The sequence below is a fragment of the Stenella coeruleoalba genome (assembly GCF_951394435.1).
Source record: "Stenella coeruleoalba genome assembly, chromosome: 16".
Taxonomy (NCBI): domain Eukaryota; kingdom Metazoa; phylum Chordata; class Mammalia; order Artiodactyla; family Delphinidae; genus Stenella; species Stenella coeruleoalba.
This window is the reverse complement of record NC_137162.1, coordinates 36511411-36538930: the sequence shown is the minus strand read 5'-3', so window position 1 is coordinate 36538930 and position 27520 is coordinate 36511411. Positions and strand designations below refer to the sequence as shown.

Below are 27520 nucleotides of genomic sequence, written 5' to 3'. Positions count from 1 at the left end.
TATATGCTGTCTACAAGAAACCCACTTCAGACCTAGGGACACATACAGACTGAAAGTGAGGGGATGGAAAAAGATATTCCATGCAAATGGAAATCACAAGAAGGCTGCAGTAGCAATACTCATATCAGATAAAATAGATTTTAAAATAAAGACTGTTACAAGAGATAAGGAAGGACACTACATAATGATCAAGGGATCAATCCAAGAAGAAGATATAACAACTGTAAATATTTATGCACCCAACATAGGAGCACCTCAATACATAAGGCAATCGACAGTAACACAATAATACTGGGGGATTTTAACACCCCACTTACACCAACAGACACATCATCCAGACAGAAAATAAATAAGGAAACAAAAGCTTTAAGTGACACAATAGACCAGATAGACTTAATAGATATTTTTAGGACATTCCAACTGAAAGTGGAAGAATACACTTTCTTCTCAAGTGCACATGGTACGTTCTCTAGAATAGATCACATCTTGGGTCACAAATCAAGGCTTGGAAAATTTAATAAAATTGAAATTGTATCAAGCATCTTTTCTGACTACAACGCTATAAGATTAGAAATCAATTACAGGAAAAAACAGTAAAAAACACAAGTACATGGAGGCTAAACAGTGCACTGCTAAATAACCAAGAAATCACTGAAGAAATCAAAGAAGAAATAAAAAAAATACCTAGAAACAAATGACAATGAAAACAAAACGATCCAAAACCTATGGAACGCAGCAAAAGCAGTTCTAAGAGAGAGGTTCATAGCAATTCAAGCTCACCTCAAGAAACAAGAAAAATCTCAAATAAACAATCTAACCTTACACCTAAAGCAACTAGGAAAAGAAGAACAAAGAAAACCCAAAGTTAGTAGAAGGAAAGAAATCACAAAATCAGAGCAGAGATAAATGAAATAGAAATGAAGAAAATAATAGCAAACATCGATAAAACTAAAAGTTGGTTTTTTGAGAAGATAAAAAAAGTTGATAACCCTTTAGCCAGGGACTCATCAAGAAAAAAAGGGAGAGGACTCAAATCAATAAAATTAGAAATGAAAAAGGAGAGATTACAACTGACACCACAGAAATACAAAAGATCATAAGAGACTACTACCAGCAACTATATGCCAATAAAATGGACAACCTGGAAGAAATGGACAAATTCTTGGACAAGTACAGCTTTCCAAGATTGAACCAGGAAGAACTGGAAAATATAAACAGACCAATCACAGATAATGAAATTGAAACTGTAATTAAAAATCTTCCAATGAACAAAAGTCCAGGACCAGATAGCTTCACAGGCGAATTCTATCAAACATTTAGAGAAGCGTTAATATCCATCCTTCTCAAACTCTTCCAAAAAATTGTGGAGTGAGGAATACTCCCAAACTCATTCTATGAGGCCACAATCACCCTGATACCCAAACCAGAGAAAGATATCACCAAAAAAGAAAATTATAGACCAACATCACTGATGGACATAGACACAAAAATCCTCAACAAAATAATAGCAAACAGAATCCAACAACACAGTAAAAGGATCATACACCATGATCAAGTGGGGTTTATCCCAGGGATGCAAGGATTCTTCAATATACACAAATCAATCAATGTGCTACACCATATTAACAAATTGAAGAATAAAAACCATATGATCCTCTCAATAGATGCAGAAAAAGCTTTTGACAAAATTCAACACCATTTATGATAAAAGCTCTCCATAAAGTGGGCACAGAGGGAACCTACCTCAACATAATAAAAGCCATATATGACAAACCCACAGCAACATCACTCTCAATGGTGAGAAACTGAAATCATTTCCTCTAAGATCAGGAACAAGACAAGGTTGTCCACTCTCACCACTATTATTCAACATAGTATTGGAAGTCCTAGCCACAGCAGTCAGAGAAGAAAAAGAAATTAAAGGAATCCAAATTGGAAAAGAAGAAGGAAAACTGTCACTGTTTGCAGATGACATGATACTATACATAGAGAGTCCTAAAGATGCTATCAGAAAACTATTACAGCTAATCAATGAATTTGGTAAAGTAGCAGGATACAAAATTAATGCACAGAAATCTCTTGCATTCTTATACACTAACAATGAAAGATCAGAAAGAGAAATTAAGGAAAAAATCCCATTTACCACTGCAACAAAAAGAATAAAATACCTAGGAAAAAACCTACCTAAGGAGGCAAAAGACCTGTACTCAGAAAATATAAAACACTGATGAAAGAAATCAAAGATAACATAAACAGATGGAGAGATATACCATGCTCCTGGATTGGCAGAATCAATATTGTGAAAATGACTATACTACCAAAAGCAAGCTACAGGTTCAATGCAATCCTTGTCAAATTACCAATGGCATTTTTCACAGAACTAGAACAAGAAATTTTACAATTTGTATGGCAACACAAAAGACCGTGAATAGCCAAAGCCATCTTGAGAAAGAAAAACGGAGCTGGAGGAATCAGGCTCCCTGACTTCAGACTATACTACAAAGCTACAGTAATTAAGACAATATAGTACTGGCACAAAAACAGAAATATAGATCAATGGAACACGATAGAAAGCCCAGAGAAAACCTCCACACATACGGTCCCCTTATCTTTGACAAAGGAGGCAAGAATAGACAATGGAGACAGCCTCTTCAGTAAGTGGTGCTGGGAAAACTGGACAGCTACATGTAAAAGAATGAAATTAGAATGATCCCTAACACCATACACAAAAATAAACTAAAAATGGATTAAAGACCTAAATGTAAGGCCAGACACTATCAAACTCTTAGAGGAAAACATAGGAAGAACACTCTATGACATAAATAACAGCAAGATCTTATTTGACCCTCCTCCTAGGGTAATAGAAATAAAAACAAAAATAAACAAATGGGACCTAATGAAACGTAAAAGCTTTTGCGCAGCAAAGGAAACCATAAACAAGATGAAAAGACAACCCTCAGAATGGGAGAAAATATTTGCAAACGAAGCAATTGACAAAGGATTTATCTCCAAAATATACAAGCAGCTCATGCAGCTCAATATCAAAAAAACAAACAACCTAATCCAAAAATGGGTGGAAGCCCTAAATAGACATTTCTCCAAAGAAGACATACGGATGGCCAACAAATACATGAAATGATGCTCAACATCAGTAATCATTAGAGAAATGCAAATCAAAACCACAATGAGGTATCACCTCACACCGGTCAAAATGGCCATCATCAAAAATTCTACAAACAGGGCTTCCCTGGTGGCGCAGTGGTTGAGGGTCCGCCTGCCGATGCAGGGGATGCGGGTTCGTGCCCCGGTCTGGGAGGATCCCACATGCCGCGGAGCGGCTGGGCCCGTGAGCCATGGCCACTGGGCCTGCGCGTCCGGAGCCTGTGCTCCACAGCGGGAGAGGCCACAGCAGTGAGAGGCCCACGTAATGCAAAAAAAAAAAAAAAAAAAAAAAAAATTCTACAAACAATAAATGCTGGAGAGGGTGTGGAGAAAAGGGAATCCTCCTGCAGTGTTGGTGGGAATGTAAATTGATACAGCCACTATGGAGAACAGTATGGAGGTTCCTTAAAAAACTAAAAATAGAACTACCATATGACCCAGGAATCCCACTACTGGGCATATTCCCTGAGAAAACCATAATTCAAAGAGTCATGTACCACAATGTTCACTGCAGCACTATTTACAATAGTTAGGACATGGAAGTAACCTAAGTGTCCATCGACAGATGAATGGATAAAGAAGATGTGGCACATATATACAATAGAATATTACTCAGCCATGAAAAGAAACGAAAGTGAGTTACTTGTAGTGAGGTGGATGGACCTAGGGTCTGTCATATAGAGTGAAGTAAGTCAGAAAGAGAAAAACAAATACTGTATGCTAACGCATATATATGGAATTTAAAAAAGTGGTACTGATGAACCTAGTGGCAGGGCAGGAATAAAGATGCAGATGCAGACGTAGAGGACAGACTTGAGGGCACAGGGTGGGAAGGGGAAGCTGGGACGAAGTAAGAGAGTAGCATTGACATATTTACCCTACCAAATGTAAAATGGATGGCTAGTGGGAAGCTTCTGCATAGCACGAGATCAACTTGATGCTTTGTGATGACCTTGAAGGATGGGATAGGGAGGGTGGGAGGGAGGCTCAAGAGGAAGGGGATGTGGGGATATATGTATACATATAGCTGATTCACTTTGTTGTATAGCAGAAACGAACACAACATTGTAAAGCATTTATACTCCAATAAAGATGTGAAAAAAAAAATATTGTGAAAGGAGGATGTCTCTCTTGTAACCCCCGAGTTCAAAGGAAGGGCTGCCATCCACCTATTATAAAGACTGCCTCATACCCTGTTTAACAGTCCACTATTCAACTAGAAGGGGGTTGGAAAGGGTTTCTGTAGTACCTGTAATGTTCTAATTCTTGATCTGTGTGGTGGGTATTAGGGGTGTGTGTGTGTGTGTGTGTGTGTGTGTGTGTGTGTGTGTGTGAAAATTCGTCAGGCTGTACACTTGTGATTTGAGCCCTCTTCTGTAGGTATATCATCTTTCTCTTAAAATTTATATTAAAAAAAAGTCTACTACTGATGCTACTAGATTCTTTAGTGCTTCTTCTACTATTACCTATTCCATGCCCCCTCTTTCTTGTCTTCCTAATACAACTCAGCTGTATTACACACCTACTTTACACATCTTGTATTTCAGAAAAGGGTTCCATTCTTTGCAAAGGAATTTTGCGGTGTTTTAACACATGGTACCAAAGCTTGGTCTGTCATCAGGTCCACCCTTTCTTGTGCCTGGGGCTCTGGCTGGCCCCAGCTGTAGCAAGCTCTCTGTGCTTTGATAGCCCTGTACAATGCTGCTTGAACTCCATGCCACAAGGCAACACTGTAAAGAAGCTGAAAGCAGAGAGAATATCGAATATTGCAAGTGGAATGTTTTACCTGCAATTATTTGCAAGGATGCAGAGAGATTTTCGCCAGCCTTCATTAGGTGTGTGTCCATGAGGTTGGAGAGGTTATGGTATAGATTGTCATTTTTACCATGTTTCCACAGTTAGATGGTTTTGTTTGTCATCATCTAGTGCCTACTTAAAACTAAAACATACTCCTGTCCCTCCCCGCAACACACGCCCCTCATGTCCTACCAGGTGTGACTACGAGGAAGGGCAGGTTTCCTAAGGATCTGTGGTTTTGTGAGGGTCAACAGTTATTGCACTGCCAAACGATGTTTATGAATGACACATGGCTTTCCCTAGGTTAAGGCCTTACCTCATTCAATGCACACATCCGAGCAATGGAGCCAATGTTGTTGGTGATGGTGACCAGGGTGGCTCGGGCGAGGTCTTCCTTGCTGATGGAATCTCGCTTTTCCTTACTCATCATGTTGCCAAAGCTATGTTGGAAATAGTAGCGAGAGTGTTCAAAATCATCCTTAGGCAGGCCCCATGCTTCCACCAAAGTACTGTGGAAAGCTTTATGAAAAACTCTGATTGAGCTCAAATGACCTGATTTGGCTACCATGGTTTACAAGCAGACAGGATTACGGTATGAATGGTTGGCTGCCCTTTTCTTAATAGGGACAAAGTAGCATGGCTATTAACGGGGGAAAAAAAAAAATTTAAATGCCTCTAGATATCTGGACAAGAATGGAACGGGGGAAACTGTTGCAGTTTTCCAGAACCTTCTTTCAAAGCTGCCTTATTTTAAGCACAAGCAACAAGAGCTAAACATCTCAGTGCTTCATCAAGGGCAGGAGATCAAGTCTGAGCTCCAATACCATAGATCCTTGCACCAGGCTGGTGGGTTGACATTTAAAAAAAACAACAACTAAATGAACAGCCAGGGTGGAGAGGTTGCCTTGTGTTTAATCGCTACTGCTCCTAGCTACTTAGTCTCTACCTTGATGCTACCGCAGATCCTTGAAGGCCAAATCGTTCATAGTCTCCTCCGTAAATGTCCTTCACCAGCTTATCAACATTGGTGCTGTCGCCTTTAGCTGCCATTTCCAGAGCTTCTTCAAAGGTCTCACAACCAGTCAGCAAGCAACATAGGCCTAGGAATGTTCCACCTCCAAGACTGAAGGAACAATAAGGTTTATTTTTTAAGTTTTACTTTAAGAGATGCCCATCCAAGTCCCCAACTACATCAATATCACTAATATGGGTTAATAAGAACAGAAGAAAAACAAAGGGGCACTTGAATCAAAGTGCTGGGTGAAAAAGAGCTTTAGGGTAGATTGGATAAAAAAAGAGGGCAGAGACTAAAAGAAACATCAAGGAAAACTCGCCCTGAAGTTTAAGAACAAAACCAGAGAAAGACTCTCACTGATTTCCGTTGTGAGACCTTGAACTAGCCACTGACCTAAGTGCTTCATGCAATCTTCCCACCTATAAAATGGGGCCAAATCATGATCTATCTCCCTTATTTGCATGGTCTGAAAGCAGCAAATAACCAGAGAAATGACCTCTATTAAAAAGAAAAAATACAAACATATGTAGCTAAACAAATACTTAGAAAAAGAAACTGTGTGTACCTGAAGCACAGTCCATATCTATAGAGACAAACTCTGTGGTGACAAAACTGAACTGGGACGCTGCGCGGAATAGCTGGCCCCCAAGCTGTATCTTTCATCTGACCTTGCTTCTCTAGCAGAAATAATTTCATTTAAGCTCCTCAAAAATTTCAAAAAGGAAACCACCGATGGATCTCATATTGGATTTTTTTCTAGTAAACTCTAGAAAAGGTTATTAGTACTTTACTTACCACCCAATAGTCAAAGAATAGTAACAAAGATCTTAAAATGGTTTCAATGCTCAAACCATGTTTTAAAAGCTTTCAGTTGTTTGGGGGGAAATTCTTCTAAAATAGTCTTTTGAGAAAAAAATTAGAAACCAATTATGATAGTTGAAAGTGAACTCAATTGTGTATTAATAGCAAAGTTACCTGAGGGGAAGTAAAGCAGATTCAGAGTAAAGCTGTCACCAGTGAGCTCCTGGCAGGAAAGAGCACTGATATGGCCATGAATGGGCCTTACTCTTTACCTACTAGACAGAAGAGCAAATGCACATCAATTTGTTCTGAAGCCTCAAGAGCTGCTAGCCCTGGGAATTCCACATGTGTTTGGCTACTGGCTTTTAAGAGAAAATTCAAGTTGAGATCGAGGTTATTTTTAAAACTTAAATTTGAAAAAAGAAAATTTAGGGTAAATTATACTGACTGTCAATAACTGTTACCAAGAAGGCACCAGATTATAGACACACGGTTCTTTAAATCACATCTAAGGACTAACTGTGATATTTCTTAAATAGTGATTCTTACAAAAATACATACTTGATTGAAATGATGGGTCCTCGTGGAAAATTAGGTAGCTGGGCACAAGTCACCGTATCCAAACTGTAGGTGCAGTACCACAGGACAAAAAGAGCTCTGTGGGCATTATTGCCTTGACACCTCAGTCACAGTAGAAAGTTTGGATTCCCTCTAAGAAAGTTTGTCTTCATTTACATTTAACAGGGCACCTCATGCGACGTCATTAGTTTCAGTCTATCCTAGAAAGCTAGCGTGGTTTAATGGGAACGCTTTTTGGTTTGCGTGTCATCTGAATTTGCCTTGTTTTCTCTCTTTATATTCTTTTAAAAGGCTTGGCTCACATTTCTAGTTCCTACCTTTCATCCACACTAATAACCTTTCTTTGAATATCAGGTATTTGGATTCATCAAGGTGTTCAACAACCAACTCCAAACATAGGCACCTGAAGACACTGGCTGACTTAGAAAGAAGGCAACTCATCATCTGATGTGTTGGTATGAGTGAAAGAGGACATGCGCTTTGTATGACTGGAAAGTGACAGGTGACTCCAGACAGAATCGGAGTTGAATGGAGAAAGCGAGCATGGATTGGCACAGCTGGAGTACTGCAGATAGGAGGAAAGAATGCACGGTTGCAGAAGAGCACTTTATTGACCTCCTTAACCTGCTGACCACTCTCTAGTCTAGTGATTCTCTCATAATCAGATACATGTTTGTTTCAGCAGACACACAGCAAGATTCTCAGCAAATCAGAGACCAAAACATCATTTTTTTTAAAAAACCCAACCAACTTGTAGTGAGGAATTTTCGGAAGTAGAAGAATCCAATTACTTAATTATCCATGCCCTTAAAACTGATTCCAAAAGAATGAAATGAGCTGCACTGTTCGTTTCACTGAAGTTTTAAAATTCTTTTCATTCCTCTTTTAATAGATTACACATTCTAACAATGTTAGCTGTTAAGTTCTGTTTTTTCAGTTGACTTCTATAATAAAATTGGAGTTGGTCAACAGAAATGTTGCTACTAATCTAGGATGCAGTAAAGTTACAGATAACACTGAAACAAACCATTTAAAATCACATGCTTAAAAGAAAACGGATATCCTGTAACGATGTGGCTTCCTAAAAATAAAAATGCTGAATGGGAAAATAGGGTATATGAGAATAACAAAAAACCTAGAGTTATAGCTATCACAGTAGCAGTAACAAAATTAAAACTGAAGCCTTTGCTTAAATCAGTGATTCCCAAAGTGTATTCCACACACGGATGTTCACTGCTGACCAAAATACAGGCACACCTCATTTTCCTGTGCTGCCCTTTATTACGCTTTGCAGATATTGCATTTTTTACAAATTGAAGGTTTGCAGCAATCCTGCATCCGCAAGTCTATCGGTGCCATTTTTCCAACAACACTTGCTCACTTTGTGTCTCTGTGTCACATTTTGGGTAATTCTCACAATATTTCAAATTTTAAAATTATTATTCTATTTGTTATGGTGATCTGTGATGTTTGGTGCTACTATCGATAAGGACTATTACCCACCGAAGGCTTAGATGATGGTTAGCATTTTTTAGCAATAACATATTTTTTAATAAAGGCATATATGTTTTTAAAACATAATTCTAGTGCACACTTAATAGACTACAGTACAGTGTAAACACAACATTTATATGCACTGAGAAACCAAAAAATTCGTGTGATTCGCCTTATGGCGATACTCGCTTATTGCGAAGGTCTGGAATGGAACCTGCAGTGTCTCCGAGGTATGCCTCTAGTTTAGATCAGTGGTTTTCTAACTTGGATCAAAAAAAACCTTTGGCAGAACAACTCTGGTTGGACAAGATCTGGGGCCCAGAGACTTGATATTTCATTCCCCTCCCCCACCTGTCGCAGCCCCAGAAAGGGCTCTCTAGGAACCTTCAGTCTCCTGTAGCACCTTTCCAAAACTACTGGTTAAAGAGAGCTTGTAAGGAAGCTTGGGCATCCACACAGGATTTGTTGATGTTGCAAATCAGTGATCATTAACTGGCATTTACCAGTAACTGGAATGGACAGGCATTATTGCACATGTGACAGATATCAAACGTCACAATTGGGCTTGTTATTCAAAGACAACCCAGATCCTTAGAACCCCCAAGTTTGAGAGAGCGTACCTGTGATATAATTCATGAATTTGTTAAGTGTTAATGAACAAAATTATAAATATCTCTCATTCTGGAAAATGTTTAGCTTGTTGTTACCTTGAGACTAGCTGTACCAATTCAATGGCTCCTTTGGGGAAGCAGTTTGTAGTTCCTTAAAAATTATACCTTTCTCAGGAGATCACTCTCTCAAGGTAAAACCAGCTCAGCCGAATTCTTTGTTTGTCTCGGACAGTTCGGACAGTCCTGATGAGGCCACGGGGCCCGTTGTGATTCTCATGTGAGCAAGTAAGGTTAGTGCTGTATTCTCACTGAGAAAATGTATTGACTAGCGGCAATTAACGTACACACCAAAGCCTATATTCCGGACACAAGCAGGATCAGTCAGAATGTGTGGTTCAGGTTTCTTAACACCACTAACTGTTAACATTTGGGGCTTGATACTTTTTTTGCTGTGGGGGACTGACCAATGCACTGTAGGATACTTAGCAGCGCCCCTAACCTCTGGTCACTAGATGCCATTATCATTGCACCTCCAGTTGTGACAACCAAAAAATGTCTCCAGACGTTGCCAAACGTCCCCTGGGGGCCTCAATCTTCCCTTCCCCAGTGGTGAACCACTGATGTCTGCAGAACCCATCACAAGTCATGTCAATACAGGAGAAAAGCAGTGCTCTCCTCCTAACGGGTGAGTAGAACCGCAGAATTTCAGTACTGGAAAAGCTTGTAGAAACTAAGAAACAACTCACTCACTTCATGGCACAAACAAGGAAACTGAGGCCCAGAGAAGTTACGTGATATCTTCATCTATCAAAAACAAGGGTTTCAATACCATGTTTCAAAGCACACAACACTAGCTCCTTAAGTTGTTCTTCCAAAACTGGGCTCTGTGTTCCAATAAGTTGAAGAAACACTTCATACCAAATCTTCTTATAAGTAAGGAAAACCTGTTTCATTTTGTTTATACTACAATTTCTCAAAGACTTCTGACCCTGGGTCTTTTTCCCGTGTTGAATCCCCATTAACAGGAAGCTGAGCCCACGTGCCCTTGGGGAGTGTGTACATGAAGAAACATGGTACTCTGCTCTGCTCTAGTTGCAGGGCTGTTTTCCCGTCCACTGCACTCCCCAATTCCCCGTGAGGTGTGCTGACTATTCCAGTTTGCAGCTGGAGCATTTACCTGAGGGTAAAAAACACTCTTTGTAAACCCAATCTGGCTCACTGATTGGAACGACTATTTCAAGCAATTCTTCCTGTGTTAGGCACCAAGGTACTTCCAGAAAGAAGCCCTCTTTGACCATCCCAAGCATCCTTCCACCTGGATTCTACTGTGCATGTGCTCCCTGCCATTCACCTGGCACTTAATATGTCTGCCTTTGGGAACATTTCTGGTATGTGCAACACTTTTTCCCACAACCTCACCAGTTTCCAACCAAGGCTGTGTTTTAGTAACCTTTCTATAAATCACCCTGTGTAACATATCCAATAGACCCTTTTTGGTTGGCTGAGGAGGGTAAGATCTTTCTTTTAAAAATGTATTAAATATAAATAACCTTTTCAGAAAGTGGTCTTCAAGGAAGAGGCCTGGGTTTAAGCACAAAAAGGTTCTTCTAGTGGAAACCACGTTTACCTGGTCCCTGTAACTCTTTTATAGTTGTCCTTGGAGTACACTGCTAGGATGCTGACACCTGAGCCCATGTTCACCAGCAACATAGGGTACGGGTTATCCAGACAGTACGGCCTTTTTTGACACAATTCGGGATTTGTGGGATTTTCAAAATAGTAACATTCCGGCTTGCCGTTGAAGCCAACAGAGTCAACGTAAAGCAGGCCCTGAATCAGACAGTCCAGTTCGTCCAGTTTGTGGAGCTGAAGGTCAGCAATCTGAAAGAGAAGAAACCCTTGTGAGAGAGACCACTACCACCTCAGGGGAAGCCCCCGGAAGCTTTCAGCTGAACTTAACATGTGTCATGAACAGGAAAAGTATGGAAACATCCTTCAAGCATCACGCTGTGAAATCTTGTTGAGAACCAGTCATTCCACTGGAAAGGCAGCCTTTACCGGATGTTGTGTCTACCCACGGTGCCTGCTGAGAGACAGGACCCTACCTGATAGCTGGCAAGGAAGCCACTAGCAGGTGGGGCAGGCAGAAGGGTTGCCCCTGAAAGTTACGTCCATGTCCTAATTTTCAGAACCTGTGAATGCTGCCTTATTTGGAAAAAGGGTCTTTGCAGGTGTGATTCAGTGAAGAATCTTGAGATGCAGAGGGCATCCTGGGTTATCTGGGTGGGCTCTAAGTCCACTGACAGTTTCCTTACGAGACACAGGAAAGATCTGACAGACACAGAGGAGAAGGCCGTGTAAAGACGCGAGGCAGAGCCTGGAGAACTGCACCACAGGCCAAGGAAGGCCGATGGCCACCAGATGCTGGGAGAGGCAAAGAATGGATTCTGCCCAGGAGTCTCTGAAGGAAGTGTGGTCCTGCCAACACCTTGATTTCGGCCCTCTGGCCTCCAGAACTATGACTGAGTAAATTTCCGTTGTTTTAAGCTGCTAGGTTTGTGGTAATTTGTCAGAGCAGTCACAGGACTGTTAGAGCACTCACCCAGCATACCTCAGGGTGAGGCAAGTGAGAAATGTTCTGAAAGCAGAAAGGCTCCTACACTTCTTGGCAGGATACGGAGTCCTGAGGGAGGCATGTGAGCCTGGGAGCTGGGGACAATCTCCTCTGAGCCCACACAGCCCAACTCTCCGTTTCCCAAGCCTGGGCTTTGGAGTTCGACAGACCTGGCTTTGAAAGCTATAACTCCAACTCTTACCTAATTGAGGGATGTGGGGCAAGTTACTTAACTTCTCAAGCCTCAGTTTCCTCCTCTGTAAAATGGGAATAATACCCACAGTGCAGTATTGTGAAGGTTACATGATAATAATGTATGTAAAATGTTAACACAGGGCTTGGCAAGTGCAAAGGACTCAAAAAATATTGCCTCTTTTATTAATAGCTGAGGTGGTCCCAGAGTGTCCTTTCATGCTCCTATGAAACAAAAACTCCTATTCTCCTAGGTACGGGGGAAAAAAGTAAAGGGGAGTAAGCTGGCTGAGGGCTAGCCTTAGCAGAGGATGGGTACTTTGCATTCTCAAAAGTTTATTCACGATCCTCAAGAGTGATATTACTGCTGGTCCAAAAAAAAAAAAGAATCTAACATTCACCAACATGAAACTGAACCAATGATGGAAGATCATTTTTAAGTTCTAATTTAAATTTAAAAAAATCTCTTTAAGAAAATAATAACTGGTACTTATTATTTACTATATGCCAAGCACCTGTACTAGATCATTTAATTCTCACAAAAGCCCTATGAGGAGGTATTGTTATTCTAACTCTATGGTTAAGGCTCATAGAGCTTAAATAATTTTCCCTAAGTGATAAAACTAGCAAACGCCTCCTAATAACGCACTGTTCTTCTCTTGTCTTCATTCATAATGAGTCCTGCTTCTGGGATCTGGAAACCACCTACACAACTACTATACTTAGATATTTTGCCCCCAAAGCATCATCTTCATTATAAAAGTTAATAGCTAGAAGAAAACTTTTGACTTTTTATCACTCACCTGAATGTCCCATTCAACAAAAATCCACTGAAGCTATACCTGCAGAGCAGAATTAGTTAGAATAGGTTACCAGCAAGGTGGTAGACGTTTTCTTTTTTTTAACATCTTTAAAAATATGGAACGCTTCACAAATTTGTGTGTCATCCTTGCGCAGGGGCCATGCTAATCTTCTCTGTACCGTTCCAAGTTTTAGTATATGTGCTGCCGAAACGAGCACTAGACGTTTTCTTGATACACAGAAACAATCGTTCTAAATGACACTTGGTGATAAAGTTCATCTATCTCATAAGTGATTTTGAACATTTCATTTTTCACCAAGTGGAACTTTTGGGTGAGATGCATGTCATGATTCACGTGTTCAGGGGGTAATACTATAGGTATAAGGCTATCTGGAGACCTAAACACTCTAGTGACACAGCCGTGTAAACGCTACCTCCTCATCCTCCGGGATTCCCTGGCCCTATCAACGTCTTCCAACGCGCTCACAGCGTGGGTCACATTCTGGCTCGTTTTTGGTTCAGTGGGTGCCCCTGAGCACCACGCTCAAAGGCCTGTCCATAGTAATGGCTTAATAAACATTTCTTAAATGGAACAGGGAAAACTGTCCCCTCCTGGATCACCACTAACTGAAAAGTAGCGATTTCATCACCCAGTCTTGGGGCCATAGGTTCACCTGCTTAAAAATTAATCGGAGGTCCATCAACAATATTGACAGCAGTGCCCAGAACCAACATCACAAACACGAACAGTGACACCGTCTGTTCAGGGGACATCCTGAAACTATGTTCGGGAAAAAGAAAAACCTGTCGGGGCAAGTAAACAAAGCACGTAGCTTTGCTCTGAAGGGAAAGATCTCACCTTTCCCCTCAAAATCACTTTCAAATAAAGTGCTAGCAGCAAACGAACATCTCTTCTATAACATTTCACCGAGGGATGGATATTTCTGAAGCCTGAGGTCATGCATCCCCAAACAGGGAAACAGAAATATTAGTCGCTTTCATGGAGACCTATGGAGACCTCCCTCAAAGGTCTTTTCCATCCAGGAATACAGACAGGCTCCCAAGTGTAAGCGATGAGTCAAATCATTACTTGGACAGGATGTTCAGATCCCAGCTATGGAGAAACGCTCTTTCTTTGGGTTTAGTTTTCTTTATACCAGGGTAACAAAAGCAAATGCTGCAGGAGCCAATAAAGGAGTGAAGTCCCTTGACTAAATGTTAAAGTAACAGAATGATGGGGATTGTGGCCCACAGACAATCCACACGTATTTAAAATTCACTGCAGCCCGTTGTTGCCATGTGGTAATAAGGGCTTAATGTTGCCAAATGATTCTATTTCTCAAGAGCTGGAAACCCAGATTTTTATGTGAAAACTTCCAATTTTTAAATGCTGGCAGCTAGTTTTAAATTAAAAAAAAAAACCATCAGATCCAGCAAACATGCAGATGAAGCTTCAGCTAATGTGAACATAACCTTGTCACCAAGGCGTGCTGGTAAATGTTTAACAACCAGCTCTCTGGGAGCAAATGCCCTGGTTTATAGCATTTACCAATTTCCATGGTATAATCACTCCCACCATAGCCAACTTCAAGCTACCAACACGATGTCACTAAACACAGCGTTGGGAAGACACAATGCGCTCTCATGCACACAATGGGCTCTCGTGAACCAGTAGGAGCTGATTTCAGCACCCCACTGCTTGTGACTCTCCTTAGCACTTTCGGAAAGTATGAGTTCTGCCAATTCCTAAATCATTAAGCTTAAACTATTCCCCAAACTTAACACCAACAAACCAAACTTGCCCTAAGACTCAAACTCTGTAAATAACGGAAGTAGGGGAAGAAATAAAGTAAAAAAAGTAATTTTTTTTTCAAACTACTACTATGATAAACTAACTTTGCTTTGCCTAGTCCCAAAGTCACCCAAGCAAGCATGGGTGCAGTGGGGTTCTCAAATTTTAGGTGCCATCAGAATCACCTGGGGGGCTTGTTAAATCACAGATCGCTGGGTCCCACTCCCAGAGTTTCTGATTGCATGTCTAACAATATCGCCAGGTGATGCTGACGCTGTTAGTCCTAGGACCACACAGACTTTGGAGCTGAAGAGCTGGGATTAATGCGTGGCCCCACTCCAGTACGGTGACAACAGGCCTTCAATAAAATCACATACTCTCCCCAATAGCAGCTGTCTTGGCTAACCTGCAGGGCTGTTTTCAAGAATCCAGTGAGATGGCTGTGTGAACATGCTTTGGAAACATGAGTTATACATGCATTTTATATAAGAAGTAAAATAATTCAGGTCTTCTTATCTCAAGTTGAAATACATTTGGAAACATCATTTCCAAACCGAAAACTCTAATTTCTCAAAGGAATTCAGTGATTCCCTGTATGATGAAATTAGAAAAAGTATGGATTCTAAACACATGTTCAGGATACAACTCTAAGAGGTTCTCCTTATGTGCTTCAGTCTGTCCAAAATAAATACTATTACATATAAGATGGCTAAACAACAAGGTCCTACTGTATAGCACAGGGAACTATATTCAATACCCTGTGATAAACCAGAATGGAAAAGAATATGAAAAAGAATGTATATATATGTATAACTGAATCACTCTGCTGTATAGCAGAAATTAATGCAACATTGTAAATCAACTAGACTTCAATAAGATAAACTTAAAAAGTAACTAAATAAATAGCTGAGTAAATAAATCTGGTAAAAACCATCCCAGGAGGTCCCATACCTACTCTCTATGGACCTACCCCAAACCAGTCCCATCACTCTCCTGTGCTTGAGAAATGAGTCACCAAATCGTTTTGCACAAAATGAATAAAATACGCATCTGTGTGATACCCCACACTTCCCAAGGTGCTTTTGCTGACCCTGGCTCCATAAATCATAATGGAAGTGGCAGAAAAGGTTATCTTACTAAACCAAGAACAATTTGCATATAAAATGGTGGACTCTGAATTATAAATTACACTCGGGGCTCTTTTCTCCTCACACAGGACAGCTAACTGAGACCTGAGAGAGAGAGAAATTTCAAATGTGTTCCATGAGTGAGAAAAATAACAAAACCTCAAAGATGGCTTCTTCCTCCTGGCACCCAGTGATAAAAGGGGTACACGAATGGCCAAAAGGGTCGAGCCAGAATGAGGTGTAGGATGACGGTATCTACAAAGCTTACGCTCCTGCAATATCACAAATCAGTTCCTGGATTAATAATAGGAACCCAGCTAATAATGAATGGTCTACTTAGATTTAGAATTTCACACATCCACAATTACCTTATTATCCCCTCCTGATGACTTTTCCACCATTATTAACTTTTTTCGGTTGTGTCCTTGAAGATTTCTGGCTTAATGAAGGCCAATTCTTAAGTCCTCACACCTTGAAAAAAATGTAGTGAAACTATAAGAGAATCTTTTACTGTTCCCTAAATCTCATGTAAACCCAGTAAGATTGTTGTTATATCCTGCTTGTTTAGACGGTAGGTATTTGTTTTCGTCTAAAAAAGGAAAAGAGTCACTTCTAACTTCTAATAAATGTTAGTCTTGAACTGAACAAAACTTACAAGGAAAAGTATCTCTTGTAATGAAGAGCTAAGTGGACAAAAGGGATGACTTTTCTCTAAAAATTTTCTATCATTAGAATACTTTGCATTCTAAATAGGACTCCTGTTGAAGTTGGGAAGTGTCCTTGTGGATGAAAATATTAGATTTGGTACATAAAATATTCTGGTAGGTTATTTAAAACAACACTCGCAGAACATAGACAGTGGGGAGAAACACAAAGTTCGATGAACTCTACAGGATTAAGTGCCCTGATATACAACCACATGGGAGCCTCCCCTTTGAGAACCACTCTCTCAAATTGTAGGATTCTTCACTGGCCTACCAATCTCTTGGAGCATATGTTGTTTAAGTTTGTCTTTTGTGTTCCATTTTGTTGAATCATTAATTTTGAAGGCAAACTTTTGCCAGGCAGAAATTTGTTTGTGACAGTGATCCTAAAATGTTGAAGGAAGGAAGGAGAGAGGGAGGGAGGGAGGGAGGGAGGAAGGAAGGAAGAGGGGAAAGGAAGAAGGAGGAAGGAAAAAAAGAAAGAAAAAGGAAGAAAGAAATGCAGCTTTGTTCAACTGGAAGTATTCTACACAGGGGTCTAGTTTAATGCTTGTCTCATGGCTTTGTAACTCTTCCTTGTACATTCTAAAATTGATGAAGACTAATTAACATTATCTAAGGATTTAAATACATTTACTATATATGAAAAGGACACAGTCATCAGACATAACAATTGCTAACTATTCAGGGTCGGCTGAACATCATTTAGATAGCCCTAGTTACTCGGGTTTTTAAAATACATGTCTGCAAACTTGTATTATGCTCAAAAGAGTGATTTTATATAACAACGACAGGACTTTACAGCTATGTATATACACTGCTTTATTATTTGTCAGATTGTTTACTACATAGTATAGTAGTATATATTGATCCTTTACAACTTAGTGTGCACCTTCAATTTCCCATTCTGGAAAGGGAAGAGCTTGGATACATTACACCTGAGGGCCTTAGCACTTACTAACCCTAACTCTTCCCCATACCAGCCTGGTTTGCTCTATTTCTTCTTCGGGTTCCTACTCCAAAGTTACCTCATCACACAAAGACCTGCCCAGCACTTCCTATCCCCCTTACCTATTTATTTTCCCCACTTATTGCCATTTGATATACTCCATAATCACTTTTTTGATTATTGACCATCTCCCTGCACTAGAATATAAGCTCCAGGAAGGCAGGGGCTTTGTTTTGTTCATAACAGTATTTGTTGCATTGATAGAGTATGATAAATACTTGTTGAATGAGAATGAATGCTTAGGAAAGAGAATGATAAAACCTATTCATCCTCACAAACTTTGGAAGGATCAGGGCATATCACTTACTGACAGACGGGCTACAGGAAGAGATCTGTCTTCAATTGTCTTCACTTTGGCCAAGACTGAGCATGGAAATAGAAGGCAGGCTATATAATACTTTCTTTTATAGATGGCCAGGCTGTTAGGCAAATACTCCAAACTTGCTCCCTGCACCAGTGTGTTCATTAGGCTCCAGAAACCTCCTGAAGGAGCAGAGGCTTCTTTATCTTGGCCGTAATAAGATATGACCTTTCTCAGTTCAGAAACTTGAGAAACATACTTGCTCGTGGCCAACACAGATTGAGTAACTTTCTGGAATCCAGGGCATTACCCAAGAGGAGGGATGGAGACTTTGATGGAGTTTGCTTAAATGTCCCAGGTCACCTTGGTACACTTCAGGCTCCCTAGTGGAGATGGACACAGAGGACATCCTTGAGGGACCTGGGGAGCTCACAGCGCTAGGGGTGGGTCAGCACTTCCTGAATCAGAATTGAGCCGACACCCAGCTCTCACCTAGGGGACGGTATTTAGCGCCTCTTCATCTCTCTTTAGCTTTAGTTTCCTTATCCGCCTAAACACCTTACTGCCACTTTCTGAAAATGATGAAACTGAGGCCCACAGGAGGGACGTGTCTTGCCCAGTCACCCAGCTAGTTAAATGCAGAAACAGCACTAGAATTCAGGATCAGTGCTTTTTCATTTATGAATTTGAACTTAATTTTCATGCCCCTGGATCTCAACTTTCTCCATTTCAAAACTCTTCAATCATTGGGTCCCTTTAGTGGGAAAAAGATCCCATGGATCATTTAAGTAAGTGGCAGTGTCAGATTCTGCTGGCAAGGGAAAGGGGCACAGGAGGAAAAGCCAAAACCTGCATATAATCAATCTGACTTAATATAATGCTCTAGGGCTCTATTGCCAGCTCTTGTAGAAACCACTTATCAGTGAGATAAATGATGTTACTTTTGATGATGCAAATAAAATTTGCAATTATAGCTTTATTAAGTACCATGAATAATGCATTGATTTATTAATTTATTCATTAATGATAAACTTTCTGGCGAGACTGATCCCCACATCTTCCAACCCTTCCTTCTCCTATGTTCAATCACTACTGTGAATTGAATTCTCTTTATTTTCTCTATCTATTGTTTCTCTTTCTTCTCATTTTATTCCCTGTGAGATGAAGCTAGACAGTATAGAGATTATCTTGACTGTAGAAATGGGGAAATTGGAACACATAGGTGTTAGGGATTGCTTAACAAAGAGAAAGTTAGGACTCCATGTCACTCACCCATATCTTCCACTTAGCCAACTTTGTCAAGTCTAAAGAAGCAACACTGCCAGTCAGGATATCGTATTATTCTTATTATGTAGAGCCATATTCCCTAAAGCATGTTCACCAATAAAGCAATTCACCTCCAAATAATGTCAAAGATTTCATTTTTGTTTGTGAGCAAAACTTCTGAAGGACATTCATAAAACACAAATGATACAGAGCAAATGGGTAGAAAGAAGTAATTATTTTTAGTAAGATGCGTAGAAAGCCTTTCCTGCAGGCCTCAGTCTATATATCTATGAAACTGGCTCAATGATTATGGTTTTCATGAAACATATGAGTCTGTGGAAAACTAAAATACTTCAGAAGGGGATTTACATCACCTTGTCTTTGGCATATTGTGCAGAAATAATTGTAACAAAAATGATGAGGACGGCCAATATGTATTGAGCACTAAGTGCTGGGTACATATTATCTCATTCAATCCTTCATGTAACAACCCTATGAGGCAGAAGCTATTTTTACTCTCCTATAGATGAGGAAACTGAGGCACAGAGGGGTGAAGTAAGCTTGTCCAAAGTCCCAAGCCTAGTGGTCAGGTTCTTCCATAAGAGATGCCATGATCATGGCCATGGGAGAGGTTTTCTTTCTTTCTCTAAGAGGTGGTTTTGTTGTTTGCAGGGGGGTAAAGCGGACCTACCGTTCTGAAGTCCTCTTCGAACTTAAAAGCCCCGCCTCCCGTGGCACAGAGAGTGGTGTGGAGGCTGGAGAAGTTCTTCTCGCTGCCCATCTGGATGAACCTGTGCATCGCGCAGCTGGGAAAGCGGATGAAATGCAGGTTCCCCTTCCGCCCACACATGGTCAAGTTTTTCAGTTCCAGGTGAACGTCTCGGATCCCGGTTTTCCCGTAAGCCGTGTTCGAAGTCAAATACTTCCTGATGCTCTTCAGGTTCTCCACTTCCTCTTGTTCCTCTTCAGCTGTAATATCCTTCGGTTCAAAGTAGACCAATTTAACCAGCGTCCCACCGATATCCATGCCGAACCACGGGAACGCTAGCGGACAGAAAGACAGAGTGCCCTTGAATTCTGGACAAAGAAATGGGCCGTCTTTGAATAGTCAATAATGAAATGCAGTGGTGTTGCATCTATAGCTGCATTTACCATGCAGTTTACCTGAATTCAACTCTAGGTGCCTAAAAGAGACAGGCGAGGAGAAATTCACACTTTAAATGGTGTCCATGATTCTGCCTACATTTCATTCAGAATCGGCCTCGGAATTGAATGTGAGATGAGAATAAGATTCCCTAAGCCAGTCTCAATTGCCACGTGGTTCTCAGGGCTCCAGAATCTCACCAAATAGAGTTAACTCCCGTACTTAAAGATACATATTTTGCATACACTCTGGCTCCCAAATGCTATTTTATCAGAATCTCAGCCAAAGAAAACAGTGATCTGTTCTGATGCCAGAGGAAACGCTGGCTATGCTAAGTGTACCAAGAGATGGTACGTTGACCTCTACGCCTCACCGTGTCTTCCTAGCTCATTCTTCGATGATCATTTTTACAGCATTCAATTTTTGCCTTCATGTGCTGCCTTTATATGACATGACTCCACTGCTTTAATCTACAGAATAAATAGGAAGGAGAAAGGAGAGAGAGTGGGCTGTGAGAGCTGAGGGGCACACATGATGATCCCTATGGCGACAGGATTCTCAAAAGAACAGTTTGAGCTACAACTCATTTCTTTCTTTATTAAGGAGAGAAACTCTCCACCTCAAATGGCCCGCCCAGAAGTCCTCACCTCACCCATGTGTCCTCTGCCACAGATTCTGATTTAATTCTGAGGGAGGATCTAGGCACGCGCTTTTTTTTTTTTTTTTACATTCCCCAGAGGTTCCAGCTTGCAGGCTTGCAAACAGCTAAGCCACAAGAACCATGACCACTGAGAGCCAAGCCCACAAATAGCATAGCTCCTGACCAGGTCTGCAACACAAAGGCATGTTTTGTGTATATATATATATTTTGCGGTACGCGGGCCTCTCACTGTTGTGGCCTCTCCCGTTGCGGAGCACAGGCTCTGGACGCGCATGCTCCGCGGCATGTGGGATCTTCCCGGACCAGGGCACGAACCCATGTTCCCTGCATCGGCAGGCGGACTCTCAACCACTGCGCCCCCAGGGAAGCCCTGTGTTGTATTTTTATATATAAATATATATTTATATTTTAATCTGCTGGAGAGGCTTATCTATGACAAAATGAATTTCCATCGTAATTATTTTTATTGTTATTAAGAGAACGGGCTGAGCTCCCTGAACAGGCTGACTTTATTTAGAGGCAACCTGGAAAGTTAACGCTGGGCTGTCATATGTTCTGTAATGAACACAGGGCAAACCCAAGTGGGAATCCAAAATTTGGAGTCTCCCTTTTCACCTTCCTCAGCAGACTCCATGGGCTAAAGCTGAAACTTCTATTAAAACTGAGTCTAAAGACTCAAGAAGTAAAAGTGGCTTCTTTCAAAAAGCTTATTTTATTCAGCCCTAGAGAACATCCATTTGAGCCCTGGTCAAACTGTGCACATTACGCCTAGAGATTACATTGCCAGGAACATACCTGGGACCTAGAGGGCTTCTTTTTTCTAGGCAGCCCCACTATCAAGCTCTCTTCATGGGTACAGTGGGGAGGGAGGAGGAAGGAGTACATAGGAGGAAGCCATTCCTGAACAGAATCTTCTCTCCTGTGCTTCCCTGTTGTCATTTTAGCTGTGATCCAAGCCAGCTGCTCCACACTTAGTAAGCAGTAACTCTAATGGTATAGAAAAATAAAACCTCAAACTCCCAAAAAGAGTAAGAGCAGCAAATGCCACTGACAAGACCAATTTAACAAATGTCCTATTATCTTTGCAGAAGTTTGCAAAGCAAATCCCACACAGCCCAGCGTAGGGTGGGAAGCTTGCTTATCCAGCCTAGCAGGAGAGAATAGAAAACTGGAAACAGTTCATCCCTATCTCACAGATGACATTTCTTGGTCCATTCTCTAAAAATTACTGTCAGCATGGCCCACAGTGTAGGTAGTAGGTAAATCCTTGATTTAGAATTCAGACCAATTGCTTCCCAGAAGCAGCAGCCAGTAACTAGCTCACATTAACTCCCTCCACCTCCCTGGATCTCAATTTCCTTATCTGTGAAAGGAGTGGACTGCATAAGAATGGCCTCCAGTTCCCTCCCTCCCATAAACTTTCCATGGATTTTTAAAGAAACACACACAAAAAATCGCAACTACCCCTAATCACACAGGCCATCCAGAGCCCTAGTTTTCAACCCCACTGAAATACGCTATAGTACATCAACAGGTGCCCAGGCTATGCAACTGGAGTTGCAGGTGTAATCCATTCTCATCAAAGTAGGAAAGACATACTACTGGATAGGATGGGGGAAGCGTATTCTGGAACATTGCTAGGATAACTATTTTTGAAAGACAACAACATCTGTTAAACATCTAGCAACAGCTATTAAAATTAAAAGTACACATACATTTTAAATGCAGTTAATCCCTCTCTTGGACCATATTAGAAAAAGGACCAGTATTCGAGGATGGGTATAAGGAAGTTCACTGCACCCCTTACAGTGACCAAATTTAAGAAAAACAAAAAAGCAAGATCAAAACAAATTGGAAACAATGTGCATACCCTTTAACAGAGAAACTTCAATAAAGCATGACTTCCAAACCATGGAATATTAGGCAGACATTAAAAAGAATGAATGAGATCTATACTAACTGCCTAGAGGGATACACCCCCAATCTTCTGTTAATGAGAAAAGCAAGAGATACCAAGAAGTGTAAATAATTTATTAACCCCTTCTGGTTTGAAAAAAAAGTAGGGGAGGGAGGGAGGAAAGAAAGGAGGAAGGGAGGGATGAAGGACAGCAGGCAGGCAGGTGGAAAGAAGAACCTTAAGTGTTTATGATTTTATGAGCCCACAGGAAGGTACAGAGGGCCACCCCTTCAGGTTGTTGATATTGTCAGAGGGTGGCAGGATAAGCAGGTTTTATAGGTAGAGGTTAGAAATCAGGGGAGAGGATGAGAAAATTCTATACTTAGAACTTGCAGTATATAAAGAAGTAAAAAAATAAGAATTCAGTGATAATGGAAAACAGGAGACACCTTAGCACAGAATGGACAGAAGAAGTTGTGTGTAACCCAGAAAAGCCCCTACATGGCCTTTATTTGGTTGGATATTGTTAAGTACAGGAAACTGAAAAGAGGTCTCACTTTTTAAAATGCATCAGGGGACAGCTAAGCATTTTATAAGTTATTTACAATTCCAGTTTCTTCTTCCTGCTTCACCTCCTGCGCAGTTTTGAGCCATTTCAAAGCTTTTGTTAGCAACTCAGCAAAACAGGGGGGGGAAAGTGTAGAGTTTTGGAAATTCAGTTAAATGTCATATCAGCAGTTTGGGTTAAGGTAAAAGGGAGCAAGGATTGGAAAACTATAGTTTGAATGGCAATAGAAATTGCTTTCACTTACCTATATTCATTTCTTACCTTCATGAAAAATTAAATGCTCTTCTATTCACATTTTAATGCTTTTATAGGACACTGTCATATTTTAAATGTTCAGTTTTATTTATATTCCTGATATCAAGGTCTACCTAAACTACACTTCCCGTATACGAGCTGTGGATGGAGACAATCCATGACTCACGTTTTCTTTAATCCAGGGTATGCAGATGGTTTGATAAATTCAGCTGAACCACTAAGGGCCTGTTCTGTGTTTGCCAGAAGTGATGCTCGTTCTAGATACAGAATGTCTGCATTCACCCTTTACTCCTCCCTTTTAAACCCAGATGCCTTTTTTAGTTCAGAAGTCTGTAGATCAAGAGGACCCACATCCAGAGTTGATGTCAAAATGACCCCCTAATTTAGTGCCAACTGCATCATCCAGATGCTGTGACTGGGTGGGACTGCGGGGTTCTCTCCTTTGGGGAGGGGATGAGTGTTTCACCTGCAGGAGGGGCAGCGAGCCAAATATCTGGTAATCAGAAGAGCAAACTGTGGTTGTCATTAGAGCTGCTGCTTCCCTTGCTTCCTGGCCCATGGGGTCAGACTACAGTTCCTGGCCATTTCTGAATGGAGCCGGGCAATGTGTTTCATCTGGACAGTGAGTTAGGAATGGAAATGGTGTGTGTCACTTTCAGGCGAGAGCACTTACGGCTTGTGTCAGACCTTGCAGAACCCTTTCTCTGTTACCGTGACCACCAAAATTAAAGATAATGATTGCTCCATCAGCCAGGATGCAGAGTCAAGACGAGCCATATTGGAACCCCAGCTGCCCATCAATGAACTTACAGTGCGAAGGAGAAATAAACCTTTGTTGTTTTAAGGTACTGAGATTTGGAGGTTTTTCCCGCAGGATGATCTTGCCTGTCCTGACTAGTATACTTTCCATCAAAATCTTTGGCTGTTTTTTTCCCTGGAGCCTTCCCTCTCCTGCAGAACCAGATCCAGGGACTGCCAGTATCGCTGATAAACATGTGGTAGCTGAGTGTTAATAAAAGCATACATAGGCTCTGGTGCATTTATTTGTGTAAAAATTTCTGGAAACACAAACCTGAATTGGCAATCTGATAGTAGTTAAAACCCTGAAATAAATCTGTATTCTACATAGTGTGGTGAAAATATTTAAAAATTTTAGTGGTAGTCAATGGCTTTAAGACAAAACCTGTTTCTTAAAGACCTTTTCAGAACACTAGAATAGTCTCTGAGGGGCACTTAAATATATATAACATCTTTACCGGAGTATAATTGCTTCACAATGAGGGACACTTATGCTTCTTGCAGTAAATTTCAAGGGTTACACAGTGAATTCCAAATAGCATAAATGAGTAAAGTGAGAAAAAACCAAAACCAAAATCAAAAACAAAACAACCACACACAAACAGAGAGAAAAGATGTTCCTACCAGTCAAGGAAACAATCTTAAAGAGCTAAGGGGGCCTGACATGAGAAAATCTACCTCCTCTCAAACAACCAGCCACAGAGCTTTAGGGCATTCCTAGTGCAGCAAGTTTCCCTACCATCGGTGTGTCTTCCTGTGCGTAAAGTAGGTGCCCAGTGCTCAAGATTAGCTCCTCTGTGCACGGGTCTGACTCAGCAACCTGCTGCTGTCATGGGCAGTTTTCCCTAGGTTCACCAACTTGAAATTTGTTATAATAGTTGTGAACAGGGAGCAAAAGGACTGCATTTCTTGCCCCACTATTTGTTAATAGGTTTGTTAAGCAAACTAATAAACAGGTGGAAAAGATGTTTGAAGATGATGTGTGATCAACAGATAAAAGAGACTTTTCAAGCACTTTGGAGATATTTTTACACTATGTGAATACTGACTATGTTCAAGTTGCCTAAGGATCTCTGCAAGTTAAAAACAACCACAACAGGGCTTCCCTGGTGGCGCAGTGGTTGAGAATCTGCCTGCCGACGCAGGGGACACGGGTTCGAGCCCTGGTCCGGGAAGATCCCACATGCCGCGAAGCAACTGGGCCCGTGAGCCACAACTACTGAGCCTGCGCGTCTGGAGCCTGTGCTCCGCGACAGGAGAGGCCGCAATAGTGAGAGGCCTGCGCACCGCGATGAAGAGTGGCCCCCGCTTGCCGCAACTAGAGAGAGCCCTCGCACAGAAACGAAGACCCAACGCATCCAAAAATAAATAAATTAATTAATTAATTAAAAAGAAAAGACACATCTTTTTAAAAAAAAAAAAACAACCACAACAACTTTAACTTAGATCCAAGTGTGTAATACAAACTGTATTTCTTTAAAAATTTCCTGAGTGCTAGCCTTCCCTTCACTATGTCTAAATTTGGTTGATAGTATAATGAAATTCTTTGCTAATATATTCATAGAAACATTGAACTTTAAGAGGTAGAAGGGACCTTTGGTGGAGTTCAACACCCTGTTTACAGATAAGAAAATCAAGGTTTAGAAAGATCAAGGAATTACCCAAGGTCAGTCACAGTAGGTAACAGAACCTATTCTTAGTTTCGTGAGCAACAAATTCCCCATTTCGCTCCGCTAGTCTGAGTTGTCTGTCACTTGCAAGAGATAGAATGATTGTGGGCAAGTTTCTTTCTTGAGCCATTTACTAATCTGTAAGATGGAGGTAGACTAACCCAACTAACTAAAGTTCTGTCTGGTTCTCATATTCTATCATCCTAAATACACACACACAAAGTTCTCCAAAACCGTACTTTTAACAGCATAAAACGTTAACAGTTGAGACCCTAAGAACTATTTAAGGACCTTGAAGAAAATGGCAAATGTAAAATTTAATAAAAGGGTTTTCATAACATTGTGAAGAAACCCGTAATTACTGCACACAGAGCAATCTGCTAAACATTAAATACTCTTATGCAAAGAAACCTGAATCATGGTTTCTTTCAAATTAATGCATACCAGATTTCTTTAGTTTATATTTCAGTCACATGGCAAGGATACAAGAACACAAGCGCTTACAGAGTACTGATGGGAATATAAACTGTTGCAATCCTTCCTCTGCACTATTTGGAAATATGCATCAAAAAGTTCCAGATTCCTATGCCCTTTGATACATTAGTTCCACTTTACCCTAAAGAAATAACTATGCATGCATTTAAAAATTTATCTTACAAAAATCATTAAAGTTTTACTAATAATGAGGATGTGAAATTCAATGTCCAAAAATAGAAGGCTGGTTAAATAAATGATCATCCACTAACACAAAGGAACAATACATCACCATTAAAATCATTGTGTAGGATGTCAATTAATGATGTAAGGAGAATGTTCATCATATACTGTTAGGTGAAAAGTGTGGGTGATTAAATGGTACATTTCGTACGATTACAATTTTGTATAAAAATTAAACAGCTATTGTTCGCAGAAAACAAGACTAGAAACTTCAGGCCAAAATGTTAACAGGCATTATGTATAGTGGATTAAGGTTTTTTTCTTCTTCTGGCTTTGCTGATATGATGGTTTTCAATTTTTTACAGTCAATATGTTGAATCTTCATAATCAGAGTTATTTTAGAATTCTCAAACAAAAACTTCTCTGTAATGATGCAAAAGAAAAAAAAAACTGTTTTAATTTTGCTTCAGTGAGCAGAGAGCAGATCTGTGGTCTTGTCCATGAAAAAAAGTATGCCTACATTCCTCATCTCAACAGTTCCTTCCTGTCTCAAGCAATATTCTGCCCATCTCAAGCCTGTTACCGAAATCCAGGATGGCAATAT

The 27520-nt window shown here is 40.6% G+C and overlaps 1 protein-coding gene across 2 annotated transcripts in view; it reads right to left on the bottom strand.

The window, feature by feature from the left end:
* Nucleotides 1-27520, bottom strand: part of PANK1 (pantothenate kinase 1) — a 68183-nt gene that overhangs the window by 6643 nt on the left and 34020 nt on the right. The window contains exons 2-5 of one of the 2 annotated variants that reach the window (XM_079900361.1): nucleotides 19958-20310; nucleotides 11087-11340; nucleotides 5906-6082; nucleotides 5276-5399 (exon numbers count right to left, since the gene is read on the bottom strand). In XM_079900361.1, coding sequence (XP_079756487.1) covers nucleotides 5276-5399; nucleotides 5906-6082; nucleotides 11087-11340; nucleotides 19958-20310 — 908 coding nt within the window. Of the gene's footprint in view, nucleotides 1-5275; nucleotides 5400-5905; nucleotides 6083-11086; nucleotides 11341-13068; nucleotides 13110-19957; nucleotides 20311-27520 lie in introns of those variants that run through there. The other variant, XM_079900362.1, reaches the window with a different exon arrangement.